The sequence below is a fragment of the Anser cygnoides genome, chromosome 1, assembly GCF_040182565.1.
Source record: "Anser cygnoides isolate HZ-2024a breed goose chromosome 1, Taihu_goose_T2T_genome, whole genome shotgun sequence".
In the NCBI taxonomy this organism is placed as follows: Eukaryota; Metazoa; Chordata; class Aves; order Anseriformes; family Anatidae; genus Anser; species Anser cygnoides.
In genome coordinates this window covers 57903686-57923070 of record NC_089873.1, presented here as the reverse complement: position 1 = coordinate 57923070, position 19385 = coordinate 57903686, and the positions used below count along the sequence as shown (strand labels likewise).

The 19385-nt window shown below is 46.0% G+C and overlaps 2 protein-coding genes across 2 annotated transcripts in view; one reads left to right on the top strand and one right to left on the bottom strand.

Moving 5' to 3' along the window:
- Positions 1-19385, bottom strand: part of SYN3 (synapsin III) — a 234639-nt gene that overhangs the window by 82275 nt on the left and 132979 nt on the right. The gene's annotated exons all lie outside the window — the stretch shown is intronic.
- TIMP3 (TIMP metallopeptidase inhibitor 3) overlaps positions 7123-19385 on the top strand; it is a 37423-nt gene continuing 25160 nt past the window's right edge. The window contains exon 1 of the mRNA XM_013180857.3: positions 7123-7556. Coding sequence (XP_013036311.1) covers positions 7433-7556 — 124 coding nt within the window. The 5' untranslated portion in view covers positions 7123-7432. The remainder of the gene's footprint in view (positions 7557-19385) is intronic.

Here is a 19385-nt window from a genome sequence, read left to right as displayed (position 1 = left end):
GGTCGCTTGCTGCTACAATACAGCAGTAATTTGGGAATACAGAAACAAAAGCATTGAAAAAGTGGATTTGGATTTTAAAAAACCCTGTGCTGAGGCAGCCATCTCTGTTGGGATCTCCACACAGGGGAACTGCTTCTCGCTTTTGACACCCGCATGGTGACATGCATGGCAGGAATCGCCGAGTTTGTTCCCTGCTGGGACGCTGCCCTCATCATTAGAGACCGTTCCTGCAACTAACACCTTTGTTTGCAGTTTCAGGTGTGAAGCTGGGAACAGCTGGACTGTGGGGATAAAGTGGCTTATTTTTGCAGGAAGTTTTTGCAGACTATGCAGGAGAGGCAAGAGACAGTAAACTTTTCCTGCAGCTGCACCTGTTCTGTGGGTGGAGAGAAGGCCCTTCCTTCAGACGTGACGGTGTCTCCAGGCTCGTCAGTGTAATAAAAAGAGGGATGCCAGCTCCCTTGTGCTTCTCCTTCTGCCTTTCATGAGTATGGTGGTTTCAGAGGATTCCAACATGCTCTAAAACCAGTGGCACGTCCTGAGGACCGGCAGGCCTACTGGGCCTCAGAAGGCTGTTGAGAGGCAGAGAGGTGGAGAGAAGGATCTGTTTGCACAGCCTGTCCAAAAGGTCTTATGCTTCAGGCCAGTCACCTCCCATGCCAAGAGAGACTGGATTCAGCTCCCCTGTTCCTCCATGGCTGATCATCCTTGGAGAAGCCAGGCCAACCCGTGAGAGATGAGGGATGCAGTGGCTTCCCCCATACCACTTCCCAGTCACCGTCAATGGCAAAAATGGAAAACAGGAAAATGAAATTCTGGACCGCGCCAGGAGGGCTGAAAAGCAACAAGGTACTCCTGTATCCCCACCACTCAGAGCAAACCCCAGCAGAGGGATGGGATCGTGAGCCGGGAGACTTGCCAGTCTGCCAGGCTGTCTGCCTGCTAAATATTAGGGAGTTACTCCACAAATACGTCAAGCAACTGCAGTGGCCAGTACTTGGATGCAAACCCTCTCTTGTGGAAAGAAACATTTCCTGTACTGCAGCACATAGGAGGGGGCACTAAGAATAGCTGATAGTACAGTGAGGGATCGGGGTGTGGAAGGGCTGTCCCACCCTTGAAGATAGGCAGGACATTAAGGCTACAGTGAAAGAAAGCAGTGAGATCTCTGACATCCACACCAACCTCAGGCTCTCATTTCACCGACAGGAAGGCTTGCGCCATAGGTGTTTGTGCGGCTGTGCGGCGGCCAGATGTTACTGCTTTTCTGTGTCTGCCCCTTCTTCCTCAAACTCACCTCCCAGGCCTCCACAGAGATACTGTCTCATTCAAGTTACGCTGATAGAAACGTCAAACCTTGATTACAGCCATGAATCTACAGCTCATGAACTCTGCTGGCCACAGTGCCACAGAGCTGCCTTAAAGCTCTCTTAAAAATGTGAGGCATTCCAGTCATTTTAATTACTGTGCATTGCATAAGCCAGAAAACAGTTCATACAAAGGAACAACAGAAAAGTGATTTTCAGTCACTTTGGCTCTCCTCTCTACTTAGTGCCAGCCTCCAAAGCTCTGGGAACACCAGCTCTTATTACCATTTGAAGCACTCCATCTATTTGCAATCTCTTTGTTCAGTCACTTAAAGCTATTGATGCAGTTTAGAAGGGTTTAAAAAGAAAAACAAAACTTCAATTTGGAAATGGCTACAGCGGCATGAAAGCAAAGCAAGAGAAGTGGAAAGAAAAAAAAAACTTATTATAAACAAAAACGAGAGAAAATTAATTGCTTGGAATGAGGCACAGGCAGGTAAAGCCAAGCAAATCACGTCCCGTCCCCTGACTCTGTCAGGCCATCTAATCACAGCCTCCTTGCTTGAACCCTGCGTGGTACTGAGCCCTTTGGCCCTGCTCCAGAAATGCACTTAAGCTTATATTTAACTTTGCGCATGTAAATGGTCCTGTTGACTTCAGTGGAGCATCTTAAAGTTGAACATGTGCCTTAGTGTTTTGCTGGCTCGGGGCCAAAGTGTGGAGCCATGTGCAGGAAACATTTTCGGCTCGATAAGGCTGTTAAAAGATATTTCCTGGACGCCCTTCTGTGCAGCTGATGCCATATCGCAGCCTGACTGGAGGATCCCCACACTACCGAGAGGGTGATTTCATATTCTACAATCCTTTATAATGTAATACTTACTCATGGTGCCTCTGGGCTGCTCCCGGACTGGGTGATCTCCTGAGCACAATCTGTGAAGGATCTTTGAAGATTAAACTCGGTATAGAACTGTTAGAGCTGGGGAAGGTTAATGGTGTATCTCTGATTGAAAGCTTGGGACTGGGATAAAGTGTTACCTGTGTCTGGCTTGCAGACAGGAAGGTGACATAATTCTTTGCAACCACAGAGAAAGAGATCAAATAAAACTTTTTCGTATGTATATATAGAATCAAAGATATTTCTGAAGAAAAAGTCTTCTTGTTTTAAGTAGCAGATGAAGTCCGTTGATACAATAGAGGAGTTAATAGAGGAGTTTTTTTCCCAACCTTTTTTACACACATAAATCCTAGCAAATATGAAAATTTTAAATAAAACAGCCTTCTCAAAGAAAAGTGTCAGAAAAAAAAAAAAGACTTTCTGAGAAAGAAACAGATAATCAGGAAATAAGAGAACATTTTGTTAATGCAATACACAGCCGCTTCAGTAGAGTTGCCTGTGACATGGTGTGGGTGTGCTGTCAAAGAGGACATCAGGTGGCTCCGAAAAGCACCAGTCCCTTCCAGCCCGCTAGACAAAAGCAGAAAAACAATGACATCCCCTAGAGGGCGTGATGCTGAACTGATGGAAAAGATATGAGGATCGTCAACTTCAAGAAAAGTTTTTAGGATAAGACAAGACTTTGGAGTAACTTGGCAGCTGGACAATTTGAAATGCGGTGGCAGGGCTCCATGCTCATGAATCAAGTCCAGTTGCTGCGGAAAAGTTAAAATGGAAAAATGCCCATACTTCAAAAGCATTTAAAATTAATGTATTTGTTCATCGAGGTGGCAGGGCTGTTTGGACTACGGGCCGAAGCCTCCTGACTTCATTCATGCCTTGCTCAGTTTAAGCCAGCTGAGGTCTGTGATGAGCTGGGGTGTTTTCAGCCGCTACATGTGTCAGGGTTTTTTCCTTTGGAGATGGTAGTAGTGCGTGTGTGGGTCCTTCTTTTGTTCATTCGTTCGTTCGTTTGTTCTTTTTTTTTTTTTTTTTTTTTTTTTTGGCCAGCGGTTCCTGTAGTTTGATTAAGCCCTTCTGTACAAATTAGATTCAGATGCTCTTGTCAGTTCAGAAGCAGCTTTCTGCCAGTGTCTGGTATCCCTCACGTTTCATTGTGAAAGGTGATCAGAAGGGAAGAGAATATGCCTTTAGTTCATTTACAGCAGCACCTCATGCCACTTGAAGGACTCGGTCACTATATCTAGCTCTGGGATGGCCCTTTCCAGCCACAAATGGGACTTGTGGAAGGGAAACGGCATTGTTAGTTACGCTCCTGGTGTAAACTGCAGTATCTGTGGAAGCAGAAGGTAGCTCTCTGTCCTGAAACGTAACCCAGACACCCAACTTAACATCGCTCGTTTTGCGAAGACTGGGTTCTCTAGATACTGCAAGGAACCTCGCTTCATCCGGACGAAATGCGAACATCTCTTGCAGCGCAGTGCCCCCTAGCACTGCCTCTACACATTCGTGCAGGATCGAGGGAAGAAGGCCACTTTGCTCAGCCGACAACACCTGCAGGACATGGCTTTGCCTGGGAATTTTCACACCAACTATTGACCCAGCCCAGTCATGCTTAGCTTGTGGGATCCGACAAGATCACAGCGTGACGTGGTGTGGCTGCCCAGTAAAGCAGAGAGATCCTTAATTGTGTTCAACAGTGTGCTCTTGGGGGTGGACTGAAATAACGTAGATTTCTTTATTTGGTGACATAAATCAAATGTGAACTCTAATTTTCTCATATGAAGATCAAGGTCTTTATTTTCTCTTTTTTTCCTCTGCTACGTTTTTTATGGCCATATATGGCTTAAAGTTTCATCTAGCCAAAGGAGCTGAATGCTAGTTTATTTTATTTTTTTTTCCCTTTGCAGTTTCTCCCACGCAGAGAGCAGGGATTCAGATGGAGTTCTCCTTTCAGTTCCTTCATGACTTTCTATGTTGCTTTGACCCTATATCAATTTTTTAAAATATAAATAAACAATCAGAACTCCTTCCTGGCTCTTCCAGAGTGCATTTTACTGGTGTGTCTCAAAGTGGAGAGGCTAATATTGAACATCTAATAGACATTGTCAGAGGATGATATATAATACCTCTACTTATAGATGATAAAATGAATGTGCAGGCAGGTAAAATGATTTAACGGGCCTCACAGCAGGCCACAGGCCAGACTGAGCTTTCCTGAGTACTATTTGTGATTTACAAAAACAGAGCAGTCTGGTTTCTGTGTATGAAATGTACCCTCTAAGCGGCAAATAAATGCTGTTATTATTGCATGGTATCCAGTGCTACTGAATTGTTATTATCGCACAGTATCCTGCATCCCAACTACTACAGAGAAGTTAATCTCCTTGAAATAGGATACCTAGGTGTCAAAAAAGCAGCCAAATCAGCCAAATCCTTACTGACTGAACACAGGTATTACTACTCCTGCTATGCAGGTACTGCTACCACAATGCTAATACACGCATTTCTAATTTTCTGGGTCACATCTCAAACTGTGGCAGACAAGACACGCAGCCAGCCTGCACATCATCCCTTCCAAACAGATGTGCCCTGCTGCTGGGTCAAACTGCAGCACTCCTTTTCAGCCTGGCGAGTAATTGCAGATTACTTCTCTGGGTTATATTTGAAAAGTGAACTAGTTCCTGCCGTCAGCACAAACTCGGTGTTACTTGTACAAGCTTGGTCAGTCTGGCTGTAAACAAGCTACATCCATGCCTGAAGGGCCCTGTGTAACTTCAGTAACTTCCAGCCCCCTTCCTCTTCCCTTCTCAGAAATGAAGGCAACTGAAGGGTTTGTTTTTCAGTCTCCTCTGAACGTGTCCTGCGTCTTGTATTATAGTCACTCTTGGCATTTACACAACACCCATCACCTTCAAAGCTTGGTACAAAGTATTCAGCTTGTTAGTCCTCAGAACACACAGGAAAGGTGTTATTATAGAAATGAAGAAACTTTCTCAGAGAAGCAACTTGGCCAGGTGCTGCTGGTGTTGTGATTATAATCTAATTGTGTGAGGGCCAAAGTCTCCCTTATTTACACAGTGTCAGGTTATGGAATAACTGAGCTTCTCTCAGATACCGATCTGAGATGTTGATAGATCAGGTGTATCATGATGTTGGTGATATCAAACCTTTTTAGAACAACAAAGAAAAAATGAAAGTACCGGACACACCTCATTTTTCTCCCGTGTTACTCCACTGAGGTCAGTGGGGTTGTTCCTTGTTTACACCCAGTAAAATGGAAATGACAGTCCAATCTGACAGATTCAGCTTCAGCTGCAGTACCTCCAGCTGACAGCCCAAATACCTAAGGAGTTTTTCGCAGGGGTGTTCTCGTACTGCGATTTGAAGCCAAATGATTCTGACAGTGACATACCTAAATCTAAAGCCTTGTTTAATGCCCTAGCTCATACGTACTTCTATGACCCATTATCACCTCCACACCATCTGATTTTTTTTTTTCACTGCATTCACTAACAGACATTCCTGTGAAGCTCCATCACCATTATCCCCATTACATGGATTGGGATTTGAAGCACAGCGAGACGAAGCTGTCACACAGGTTGGCTGTGTCACAGCGAGGAGAGGAACCTGCATTTTCCTCTGTTTGCTTTGCAACCTTGATCACTGCTAGCAACACCCATCTCGATGCTTTTGTATACCCATGCTCCAAATAAAAGCCTGTGTTTCCATAAGACTGGAGGTTTTAATTTTATAGGGATGGCGTGATTCAAGAAAAGGTGTAGTCAGGCTGTGCTTCACCCAGATGGAGAAGAATTGTAAATCTAAAGACTTAGCTGACTATTTAGAAATTTAGGACAGCTGGTCCCTGGCCTTTAATACCAGCATAATTTATAACTAGACATGCTTAAGTCTTGTAAACCCCATGGAAAGTACTCTGACATTATATATACTGGTTTGATACTGTGATTAATCGCCCCTCGGTCCCCTCTGCAGGATAATGAGGATGTCTGTATCCTGCAGCTGGCAATCTCCTTCGTCGCAGCCCCGGCTCTACTATAACATTTACATTTCTACAGCTGATAGAAATTTACTGTTCCAAAAGGGGATAAGGGAAAACAAAACAAACAGGACTTTTCTATAAATTCTGCTAAAGCTGCTCTGCTAAAACACACTTCGAGATTAAATGTCGGGAGTGCCCGGGCAGATGTGACCAGCGACTGAAAAGTCGCTGACTGAAAATCCTGAGGAGGGGAAGAGAAGGGGAATGGGTGGTGGCAGGGTGGCAGGAGAAGGAGCATTTGAGGGGGATGAAAATACACAGGATGAAATCCTGGCTAAGGTCTCGTCCTTCTTCTCCATCCGCTGCGTGCTGAGAGGGGAAAAGCAGCAACGCGCAGTGCTCCCCTTGCGTTTTCTGGTTGCTCCATGAGAGCACTTTACAGCACTACTCCCTTTCACCTCCTCCAGCTTTAAAAAACACTTTACAGCCAGCCGAGACCGCCCGGAGGGGAACAGCCCGAGCTTGGAAAGCGAACCCCGGAGGGCTTCGGGGACGTTTCTGCCCGTCCTCCGGGCTGCCACCCTGAGGGGAGGCAGACCCCAGCGGGGCTCGGGGGGACCAAAGCCGGGCAGGGGGGACCAGAGCCGTGCAGGCACTGAGGGGGTCTCTCAGTAAACCCGGGGAGGGGGCACGGCCAAGTTTCTGCGGGACGGGGACGGCTTGGCGAGCTTCCCCTCAGGGCGGCCGGCGGCGCAGGTAACCGCCCGCCCAAACGGCCGCACTATTCCCTATAAGGCGCTGAAGCGGCGGCCGCGGCCCCTCCCCGTCCCGCCGGCCGCTCCCGCCGATGAGGTAATGCGGGGCTCCCATTGGCCGGCGGCGGCGGCGGCGGCACTGCCCGCGGCCCGAGCGGGCGCGATCGGGGCTATAACTCGGCGCCGTGCCGCGCCGCGCCGCGCAGCGACGTCGTGCACCGTGCAGCAGCGGCGGCAGCAGCGGCAGCGCGCACCGTGCGGCAGCGTGCACCAGTGCATCGCCTTGCACCAGTGCATCGCCTTGCACCAGTGCATCGCCTTGCACCGCGCTCTCGGGCTTGCACCGTCCCGTCCAGCGAAGAGGGGCAGCGTTGTGCAAAGGGAGGCTCCTAGGAAAGGAGGCTCCTAGGAAAGGAGGCTCCTGCCCTCTCGCTCCGCACAAGCGAAGGGGTGAGCCCCGGGGGGCATCATGACGGCGTGGCTCGGCTTCCTCGCCCTGGCTCTCTGCAGCTGGAGCCTGCGGGACGCCGTGGTGGAGGCTTGCACTTGCGTCCCCATCCACCCGCAGGACGCTTTCTGCAACTCCGACATCGGTGAGTGCCGCCGACGGAGCCTCCTCGGTTTGTGGGGGGAGAGGCGAGACCCCGGGGCTCCGTCCCCGGCCCGAAACGGGGCGGTGGGCGGCGGGGGGAGGCGTTGGGGCGAGCCCTGGGGGCTGCATGCGAGAGGAATCGGTGGTGTCCCCAGGGCACCTGGCGAGCGGGGCGCATGGGCGAGGGTTTCTGGCACCTCCGCAGGTGGTTTGAGTGGTGTGAAGGGTGCCGGGGGGCTTCACAATACTGGTACCCACACCTGGCTGATGCCAGAGTCTGCAAAGAAACCCCCCCGGTAGGTGCTGTGGGAGTCTGACAGGACATCGGTTCTCACTTTGGCGGGGCACCCGTTACCACGAGCCCTGCCAGTGGCTTTAAAGTTGGCCAAACTTGCTGGCAAAATCATTCTGTCTCCTGCCTTTAACTCCTCTGTACCAACACCGTGGCTGTGCGCGGTTATCCGTGTCTGGTCTCTGTGGAGCGTCTGCTCCTGAGTGCCAGAAAAAGCCACTGCAGGTTCAGCTTCCCTGCCTGATGAGAGCCTGGAAAATATTTATAAAACAGTTTTAGACTGGGGAATCCTTCCAGGAAACTGCGCTGTTCAAAGCTCTGCTTGTTACTGCCTCTTCTTTAGCCTGGATCAACAAGCGTGCCACCGACGTGCCGCAGCCAGGAGCTTGTCCTTGCTGTGAAAGTAAGGCTGGGAGACCATTTTTGCACAGCTAAAGCTGCACACACAGCGTGTGGCCTTCGTTTGCTGCGTTTTGGGAGCGGGTCTGCTTTCCTGCTCCGCTCAGGTCATGCTGGAGCAGATCGGGGCTGTTTTCAGTTCAGTTTTAAGAAAGCTGATGTTAAATAAGTTGTTGTTGTGAACAGACCCTGATGCCAGTGAATTTCTGCCAGATGGGTAAATGGCTAGGAGCAGGGCAAACTGCTAAGTTTCACATGGCAGCGCTCCTAAACTTTGGGGCGTGAAGTTTTCCTGTTTATTGCTTGGGCTTCTGATGGAGTTCAAAGTCATGTCCGTCACCTTCCTGCTCTCTGCCCTGCAGTCTTCGTTGTATCTCGTGCCTTGGCTTTGCTCGGGGTTGTGGCAGCTCTCAGGCTGATGCCAGGGGGGGGTCGTGATGCCTGCAGGCATCCTGGTAGTGCAGAGAAGCACGCGGGGAAAGAGCAGCTTGAGCTGGAAGATGACTTACGTGCACGTTTGGTTAAGACCTCAGTTCTCGGTGATAGGCTGAAGCAAAAGAAAATCCTTTGCTCGAACGTGCTAAATTTGCTAGAACTGTCTGGAAAATGTGATGCTCCTGCAGGCTGATTTTTAGCAAACGCTGTCACGTTTTTTTTTTTTTTTTTTTTTTTTTATGGCAAAAAACATGCTAAGGCTTTCTGGCTGTGGCGGAGTTCACCGTCTCCATGGGAACTGAGGGCAGGGTGCTGGTGTGGCCGTGGGACAGATGAAACTGCATGCTGCGTTATAAAACACGTTGTGGGGAAGAAAGGGACTTGGCAGCGAGTTTTTACCGCTCTTGAAACTCCTGACAAAATACCAGCTCCGAGGGGAGGAGTCAGTGCAGTAAGGGCTGGAGCAGAAGAGCTTTTTAAAATAGCTCCTAAACAATACGAGAAATTAACTAGCTAGGTGGCAGCCTAGGAGAGGCTTTCCATCGTCCAGAAGCACTGAATGCTGAAGGAGAAGGATTTTAATATAGCACTAATGTAAACTCTCGCTGTTGGTCTTCCGTGCCTAGCCAGTGAAGTCCTGCCCTTAAGTTTATTCCCTTCCCCTTTAATCTCACGTCACCACACATTTAATTTTTGATCATCCTCCAGCTCAGTTCTGATGCAGCCTCCCAGCTCAGCAGTCGTTAGAAGGTTTTAATCTTAGCAGAAACAGATGCTCGAATAAACCTACTGGAAAGTGCAAGTGATATGTATATCCTGTGGAAGTGAAGGTTGTGGTTTTCTAAAGCGAGCCTGGAGGACATACACCACAGTTTTATTTTCTTCCTTTAAAAAAATCGAAAAGGAGAATCTCCTGCTAGACTGACTGGTCACAAGGGGTCTTTTCACTCAGCGTGAGTGTTCTGCACGATGAATCGAGCAAAAGTGAAGAGGTGTGTCTCCTCTGGCCCTTTGAGGTCAGTCAATAATAAAATTTGCTTTCTTAACTCTTGGCTTTCTTTCTTTAACTGGATCAATAAGTGCCAGAACAGGCAGTACAATAATTACACAAACAGCAACTGCTATGACATGCCATCTGAACTTTGCTTCCTCCCCTCCCACCCCCTGCCTACGACCCCTTCCAGATGTGAATATTTTTCTTTTGTTTGAATTAAGAGACCATTTGAAAGAACAGACACCAGGCATGCTTTGTTCCATTGTGACAAAGCTGTGACATTTCCAGCTGGACGTAGCTGACATGAAAAGGGCTTGTTTGTCCCTTTTTTGCAGGAGCAGCAGGAACTTTTAAGCTTGGCTGCTGAGTGTTGCATTCACAGGTCTGGAAAAACACCTCCTGCCTGGATTTCCCCCCCACCTCTCCTTCAAAAAAAAGGAAAAGCAAAGTGTGTGAAATCACTGGTTGGATTTTGACAAACCAATCTGCAAATGATAAAGAAAGTACTTTGTCCACTCCACACCTATCTCACTTTCATCTTGCGCATATACTTCAGAAAAGAGCCATGGCACTATGAGTTGTCTCTTACCTAAGTTCAAAGGAGCCCGAAGTAACATTCTTTCCTATAGGTTGGGTTGGGGGAAGAAACATCTATCTCAGCAAGGGTACCTGTGAGTTGCGCCCCTCTCCTTACTCGTGGTTAAGTTGGAGTTGGCAAGCTTTTGGGAGATGGAGGAAAGCTCTTAGAGTCCCTCGGTGTAAGGGGAGCCATCCATTCCTCCATCCTGCCATGCAATGAGCACTGAGTCCAAAACATCTGCAGTGGCTAGCCTCCTTTGAACTGGGAATGTGAGAGGAGAAGAGCACGAGCCAGCAGAAGAGGAAGATCAGAAGTTTGTTTAGCCCAAAGTCTGAGGTCCCAATTGAAAACCTGCCCTTTTTCTTTCATGGCTTTTTTTGACTTCATCGTTCCACCTTTTCAATAGAAAACTAGAAGGGATATGGAGAACAATTTGATCAGATGTGAGATGTTAAAGATTCAGTTTTTCCCTCGATGCACATGTGTATGGACTCTGGTGAGGTCACATGTGCTGCCTTATCCGTTAAGGCAGACACGTAAGGTTTTGGATTTACCACTTAGAAGTTTAAATTAAAGGTTGAAAGAAAGCTACTTCAATTAATTTTAATACAAATCCTTCGAGCTGAGATGATAAATAAACAAATTTATGGATTACATGCCACAACAATGGTTGCAAAAGTGCTATATCAACTTAAAAATTGTACTTTTGTTGGGGAAATAATGGTGTGGTTTCATTTTTAGACTGGACTTCCCTTCAAGGCATTTTAGAAACATGAAATCTGAGAAGTCCCTCTGTAAAGATTTCTTTTTTTTTAAAAAAAAAAAAAAGTAAATTCCATTTCAAATGGGAACAAGTTGAGGAGATTGGTTTAACTTTTATGAAATTCCCATGTCCATGGTGAGAAATGGTATTCCTTGTGCCTGGTCATGCCTTCTGACAGAAAGATCACCATTCTGAACTGAATTGTGCTATGAAGTAGAAATAGAAGTTGCTATTTGTTGTTTTTATTGGTTATTTACAATTAAAGTAGAGCCAAATCCTGCTCTGCTTTCTCAGAGTAGAGAGATCACCTTATGGGATCTGGAGTTTGTCACTTCTCCAAATGTATTTATTGAAAAAAAATGTGGTGGAAATTACTGTTTGGAAGATGTAGTGCAGAATGTTATATAAGGCTCCTTTGGTGTCTTGTTACTATTGCATGTGCTTACTCCAGATTTCCTGCAGGAAGTAACTCCACCAAGACCTCTGAGCCAGCAGAGAGCCAGATGTTCTAACCTTGGGTCTTAGAGCTCCTTGCTTTATGAAGATACTTTTTTATTTTTATTTTCTCTGGTTTCGCACCTGTTCTGGAGAGCTCCCTACTTGGTAATGCTCCTCTAATGTTCCTGGGAAGAAGCAGGCTGGTGGGAAAGCAATTATGTACAGCTACACACCGTACTAGCATTTTTTAGCTTAGCAAAGGTTTTCACCTGGGATGGGGAAGGGTCTGCTTTGTTCATTTGGGACATACAGACTTGACTGCAGAAGAGGCACAAGGTAGCAAATTCATTCTTAGCTTCGTCTGTGGACTTCACATTTTCCAAGACCTCACCTTTCAGGGTCTCTGAGATATAAAAACCGAACTGGTATCTGATGAAATGGATCTTTGCACTCACGTGTAGTCCTGCTAACAGTCATGGTGGGACCAGGAATCTTTAGTAGAAGCACTCGGTGAGTAACCTTGGCCTTAACTGGATGTTAATGCTAAGATGAAAACATATTTGTTTCCTGTAGCAGTATTGTCTGAGGTTGTATTTCTTTTTCCTCACAGCTCCAATACCATGTGGTGCTCTTATGTAGCCCAACCAAGCATGCATCACTAAGAAAAGGAGCCCGTTTGGTCTGTGCAGGAGGTCTTCTCATTAAACGAAGCTCCCACTGTATGCACCGGATGGAAGTTCATAAGAGCTAGTAAACCTGAGAGGGCAGCTTGGTGCGAGTTAGCAGGCAGGGCCAGGCATGCTGTGCTTGTCAGCTCTGAGCCAAACCAAGCTGAGGGCCTCATTTCAGTCCAAGTAATGTCTGGGATGCATGTGCTTGAGTTTCATTTTAGTGATGAGGTTTTTGTTGTTGTTGTTCAAGATGAGGAGGCTTTTGCTTGGATGTGCTGCATATTACTCTAGACTTTCAGGGTATGGCTCTCCTCTTTCATGTACTTGAAAGTACTTCAAGTGTCTGCATACTTGAGTCCCAGAGGAGGGAGACATGCTGCTGGGGCTTTATCAAAACCCAGAAGTCTTCCTGTAAAGCAGTACCAGAAGGAGCATACTGAAGTTGTCTGTGTCCTGCCCACTGGTGACTGCTACCGGTGTTATTTCACCTTAGTGGGATAAGTGCTTCTTTAAATCCCACATTAAACTGGACTTGCTTTGGAGTATCTTGAGAAGAGAGTATTAACCAGTGTCCTGATTTGTGTGCTTATCTACTGGGAGAGTAAATAAACACGAGGCATATGGATTTCAAATTTCTGCTGTTTGAAAGTATTAGGCTGGTACTGGGTCTGAGGTAGAAGAGACCAAGGTGAGTTAAATAGTTTTACGCCCTCTTACACCAGATCTAAATCTGGCTCAATTATCAATATGCAAAGAGAACACTGGACCAACAACATAATTTAAGTAAAGCAGGTGTAGTGCCACTGGTCTCAGCAGCATTTCACTGGCTTTTATCAGAGTTGGATTTGAGTTGACAGTTTCAGGTTTCCAAGAGGAATGCTACAAACACCAAAGTGCTTGAAAATGTATTTAAAAAAAACAGTTAACCTTCTACTGTAATGTGAAGTAGTTCCCTTGAGTGACCAGAGTGAAGATTTAGTAGATTAGCTGACAATGTCTAATAACATAAAAATGCATGTTGTTTTACACAACCCTGATTATTCTATTTATTCAACATTTCTGCCAGCTAAAAAAGATTCTGTGAGTCTTTTGGAAACAAGATAGAAGTCTCTTGAGTTTCGTGCTGGTAAAACAAATGTTGACTATGAATAGTCCAAATTCCTGCTCGTGTTTATACAAGACCTTTCCAAAGGGCAATTTCAGCCCTTAGAAACAGAATACAGACAATAAAACAAGATAAATAGCAGAGAGATGCACAGGCAAAAACCATCATCAGACCTCATCAAATATCAGCAGCGGTTTGCCTGAGATGTAGAATGTCATTTTTTATTGAAGAAAGGAACGAATTGATGCGGGATATCCTGGGGACTGAAATCCACTGGGAACCAGCAGAGAGCGGTTCTTGGGGAGGCTGTTTTCAGCTTGGGGGGAAGGTCTTGGTTGTGCTAGTGGAGAACCGGTGGTCTGTGTCAGTGGACTCAGGTCTGAAAAAGTCCAGCTTTGTTGCTGGCGGGGGAAGAGGGTGACAACAGCAACAGGCTCAGTCAGAAACCTGTAATGGGAAAGGTATTTAGGAGCTAAAGGAGCGGCAAAGACCCTTCAAAGAGTAGTCCTGGAGTATGAGGAGGGAGTGGTTACTGGAGAAGGGAGAGGTGCTGTATGAAAGCGGTGCTGGAGAGCTAGATACAGGCTGGTCAAGTGAAGAATCATCATTAGCTGGGACATACGATAGGCCATCCTACCTGAAACTGGGGCAAGCCCAAGGTGGATCTGTGCCATCCAGGGAAGTGAAATGGGTACTATGGCTTCACTGAAAAGATGGGTAGTACAACCCCCATAAAACAAGCCAGCGCTCTCCTGATTGTTCTCTAACAGCCTGTAGCATGTTTGTTTCTGACTGGTGATCAAGGCTTAGGCTTTTGAAAAGCCTCCATTTAGAGGAATGCAAAGTTCCTTCAAATAGCCCTTCAAAAAGTGCACATTGCAGGGCTGTGTGTGCAAGATGTAGGTTTGCTTTTTTTCACTTCCAGGGGAGTTATAAGGAAAATACAGTATAGCTTGAAAATGATGCAGATTCCACATCAGAAGAGGCAAATGAAATTAAGCCAAACATAACGTTGTCTAAAAGTACTTTTCATATACATGAAGTAGAAGCCTGACTCTGCAGACAGGAGATGCTGGGAGAGCACGCAAATGGCAGAGCTGTCATTGTGCAGCACCTATTGGTTATTGACAAAAATACACACTAATAAAAAATCCATCATTGTCCTTAGTTATGCAGCCACTTTAGTAACAGATGGGTATTGTAGCCCTGCTGTTTCTCAAGAACTTGGAACTGGTTTATATGGGAGGTAAAGAATGGTATATGAAAGGTTCCAAGGATGAAAAAAGACCCTGATAAATTTTTTCCCTTTTTAATTCCTTGACTTTGACATGTAAAGGACTGGGTTTCTCCTGGGCTGCATGATCACTGGTACTTCAGCAAAGTGGATATAAATTGCGCTGCATTTGCACAACACTTGCACAGATAGCAACAGCTGCACCAGGTGCAACAGTGTGAAGGTAACACATTATTATTTCTTGCTCCCTGGTGATTCATTTAAAAAAAAATAAAAATAATCCTACAACAGTGCATTGGAAACAGGAGTACTTCTATTCCACAGGGCCATGTTCAAACTGACCCAAGCTCCTGCTGGCCTGGGCTGAAAGACATGAATTTTAATTCCCTTGTGCTATATTGTAATTACAGCACTGGGACTTCAACATCTGTTTCCCTTTCTCAGCGTTTCCCTCCATATCGGGTGTTACTGCAGTGCAGCCCCCAGGGAGGCCTGCTGGCATTATGTTAGTCTCTTAATTTTCTATAGAAGAGCACTGGAGCATTTGCTCAAACAACAAGTTCAATCCCTCATGCTCAGTGAATACATGAACAAGCAAAAATCTTGCTCCTCTGGGGTTTAATCAGCCCTCTCAAATTTCTGGTGTCAGCTGTAAATAGGAAGCTCTTCCCCTAGCAAGCAGGTTTTTGGTCTCCAAACAGTTAAAATACTTGGAGGGGGGGAAAAAAGTGCTTACTTGTACCAAGACAGGAAAACCTCAGAATGGAAAACTTCCACTTGACTTTGAAAGACAGGAAATAGCTGGTGCTGGAGAGGCAACAGGTAGAGGAGGAGAGAGCCGGAGGATGTCTGTACAAGACCAGCTATTCCCCTGGTGCTTCTCCTTCAGCCCCGCGTCCTCTTGGGGAAGGTGTTCCAGGCTGGCCGCGCTCTTCCGAGCCCTTTATACGCTTTCCAAACACCCGCCCTGGTTTCCTACTTCCTGCCTTGTCTGACACCGCTATAAATATCCTGCCTGCCTTTCATCGGGCTGGAGGCACGCACACGCTGCAGATTAAAGGGGTTTGAGGTGGCAGCACGCAGCGGCATGTAGGCCGGCCCTTGTCGAGTGTGGGGCTGCTGGGTCCCCCGCTTTGAATTCCTGTTGGAAAACGGAGGGAGTCCTTCAGGCCTGGAACGGCCTCCCTGTTTGTCGTGCTCACCTCTGGACTGGGATGCAAAGCCCTGCTTCTAAGTGAACAGTTTCCTCCAGTAAATAATAAACTGCATATGGCACAGAGCTAAAAGCTGAGCAATTTCTGGTATTTGGGAGAAGGGAGGGTGGGGAAGAGAGGTTGGAGAAGGAACAGGAGATGCTGTTTGAGGGACCACGCCACATGGAAAAGTACAGCAGTTGCACTAACGTGTACCTAAAGTGCCCTGGTGAAGAGGATCAGTCCAACAGGAAATAAAACAATGAAGTGTCCTCTGGGAAATTAAGTAGCCCTCATGTGCAAGTGCTTCAATAGTCAGAAAATACAGGGCCCTCACTTAGTGTCCTACAGGACAAAAATCCCAACCCCAGAGAAGTGTGGGAAGACAGGGGCTGCAGCTCATGTGCAGGTGACTCAGAGTAGCAAAGATTGTGCTGGGATTAGGGCAGGATGAGTTCGTAAGCCCTTTGTTTTACTTCTCTAAATTTGAAGAGCAGCCCCTGTCCCTTTTTTCTTATTTTTTTTCTCCAAGGGGTCAGGGGATTAAGGATTTAGTTGGTTATTTCCTCAGAGGATCAAGATAAAAAGGAGACTTCAATAAGTCTGTTTCCATCTTCTCTACAGACTATATTTGCAACAGAATTAAGCAGCTGTCCTGCTTTTCCCCCACTGTGGAACAGCACAGAGATAGCGGATTCCACAGTATCAGACAGAGTTCCTAGGTGGCACAAGACAGGAAGGTTTTAATGGAATATTACCCGTTCAAAGAGAAGTTTGGCTAGACCTGGTGGCAAACAGCCAGTGACCCTTACCTTTAGGTTTACCTAAAGGTTGCCTTTAGCGCCTTCACTTTTGAACAAGCATGCTGCAATAGCACCTGTGATCATGAGTCCTGTGTGCCATCCATCTAGTCTGGACTTCCAATGCTGATACCAATATCCCTCCCAGAAGCCTGACATGGGACAGTCTGACTTTCTCACAGTCCCTTCTGTGGCCGTCATCCTCGTTCCTTGTAGTTAGAGATTGATTCACACCCTGCAGTTTTAGGTTCCTTCCAAAACTCTTCAAAGGCATTTGGTAATTTTAACTCTGGAGAAGCTATTTTGTTATCAGCATGAATGTCAAATCTACCTTCCATGTGAGTTTCCCAGCATATTCTGGTTTGGTGTTTTTCTTTTTGGCCTGCAGGATGGGAATCGTGTATTTATTCATATTTTGTTCTGAGATGTTTCCTGATGCTTACCAAATAATTACAGGGCTATAAGGCTAGAGCTATAGGTCTTTGTGTTTGCAAAGCCCTGTACCTCTCTGTTGTGTGACTTAGCAGGAGTCTGCAGGAGTGGCACTGGCAGCTAAAGCTGCATGATTCAGAGCCCTGAAGACGTGGGGTTCTGTGCTCCGCGGGGCGCGGTTGCCTGTGCTCTGGCAGATGAATGGCTCATTGGATAATTATGTGGTCTCCGATGGGTTTTTTGTCATTCTCATCTGCTTTCCACATTTACTCCCAAGCTGTGAAATCATGAGGACTGCTCACAGTGTTATGGAGAAGCTGCTGAGCCTTTCTTAGACAGGTCATGTGGTCATTTTATCATTTACACTATCTTATCTTGAGGTGTCCAGCAGCAGGGAAGGGCTTTATTTGAGCTTAGGCTGTGTTGGACCGAATTGCGTTTGATCCCAAGGACACTCATCCTCTCCAAAAGATTGACTCTTCCTTTAAAAAACAGCACAGCAAATTGGGAAGCAGGTTCTTACTGGCCTTTCTTCCCATGCTATGTTTAAATTGGTTGAAGAAACAGCATAGGTTGAAAAAAGCAGGCAGCACCTGTGTGTTTGGCTGGATGGGAAACAAAGCTTTCACTAGTACCGGAAAGTTTTCAAGCCAATAGGTTCCTTCCTGTCTGTGCTAGATCTCATGTTTGTTTCTGAATGCCCTCCTCTCGTAGCGATTTCCTCCAGAACTAATAGCTGTTGGAAGAGGTAGGATAAAGGAAAGCACTGGGTCTTTCTTTTCCTCCTGTCTCAGAAATTGTACAGAGACCTTTTCCTGTTTGTCTTTTATGCAGTATGGCAGCCTGGACCACTGACGTAAACTTTGTCCTTTGTGCTGTTCAAAGCTCCCCTCTTCTGAATTTGACAACATTGCCTGCACGCCTTCTGGCTGGGCTGCCTCCTTGATGGAAGGACAGGAGAATGGACAGAACTGCATCCTAGGGTGGTAGTTGTCTTGGCACACCTGATGGGGGTCACGTTTCTCTGCAGGCTCTGTATTTGCTCATCAAGCCATCGTAAAGTCCATACACGGTGGGGTTCCTTCCAGCATATATTCCCCAACATACATGTGAACCAACAAAGAAAGATTGACCACAGTGGTTATTGAAAGATGACTGCAATGGTGCGTTGAGGCAGCCCTACCAGGTTAACACCATAGTCAAATAGTGAAAAGTCAGCTTTTGTTCCAAAAAATACTTAGAGTCATGGATAGGAAGGGAAGAGCTCCAAGGAGTTTCCACAGGAGAGCTATGTAGCCCAGTTGGGTTTGCTTTATTGATGTAATCCATCAGAGCTTCCAACAGCCATCTTAATTTGGGAAATTAGAACTGAAATGCTGATGAATGTGGTTTCTCCTCTGAAGTGTGATTTTTGGACTATATCTTTTTATTTTGTATATGTATGTATATATATATATATATATATATATATTTTCCCTCCTGAGAACATCTCTACCTGAGTTACTGCAATGGCTGTATGGTCCTGAACATACTGAAATTTGGGAACGTGAACAACCAGCATATACTGGAATCAACAGACCTATCATAGTTAAAAAAAAATAAAAAATAAATCCAATCTGGTTTCTATATTCCCAGAGTAATTTCCCTTGGCAAAGAATAAGCACTGAATGGAACTGTACACTCATGAGCTACATATATCAGACTTGACTGCCAATATAATAGCAAGAGCAAGCAGGATCTGTGTTCCTTTCACCCAGAAAAGGAAAACCACGTTTTTTTGTGAGGTTTCACTTTAGTGGTACTAGTCTCAGCCCCAGTTTGGTTTTAGAATGTATTGGCAGCAAAGTGACAGCCGACAGGATCAGGCAATGTCAGTCTGCTTTCTGTAGAAGCAGTAATGTTTTCACTACTCAAGGTCTGAGGTAGTACTTCCTAACCCCTTTTGGAAGGTGGGAGGGAAATCCTTTTATTTTTCTTCTTGCATTTTCACTAACATCCCTTACCAGAAAACATTCCTGTGAACTGCAGTGAGAAAGTAATCAGTGGCTGTTTCGCATAGTTAGATAATGTGTTGTTTTTGTTTTTAAGCAAAATTGTGACTCCGAGGCCAGCACTGCTCCAAACCTTATTAATAGCAGTCCTTGTCATTTTGGAGGTTTTGTCTTTTCATTATTATTTGTACATGCTCATTTCTGGTTTTGCTAATATGCACTTGCACTTCCTCTGTTTCCTTGCTTGTGGAAGGAAGCAGTGGAAGGAAATTGTGTGCATCGGTACCCTGGTTTTGTCTGCTTTTCCCGCAGAATATTGGAAGCAGAGTTGAAACTACACTTTGGTAAGCTAGACCTCTGATTTTTCTCAGGGGAAAAAAGCCATGTAAGTATTCTTAGCTGGTATATTAAGTGTGAAATTAAGCAGCTCCAAAGGGGATGAACAGCTACCATTCAGAGGGGGAGTGCCTTTGTGCTTCTGGCTTCTCCTCAGAGCCACAACA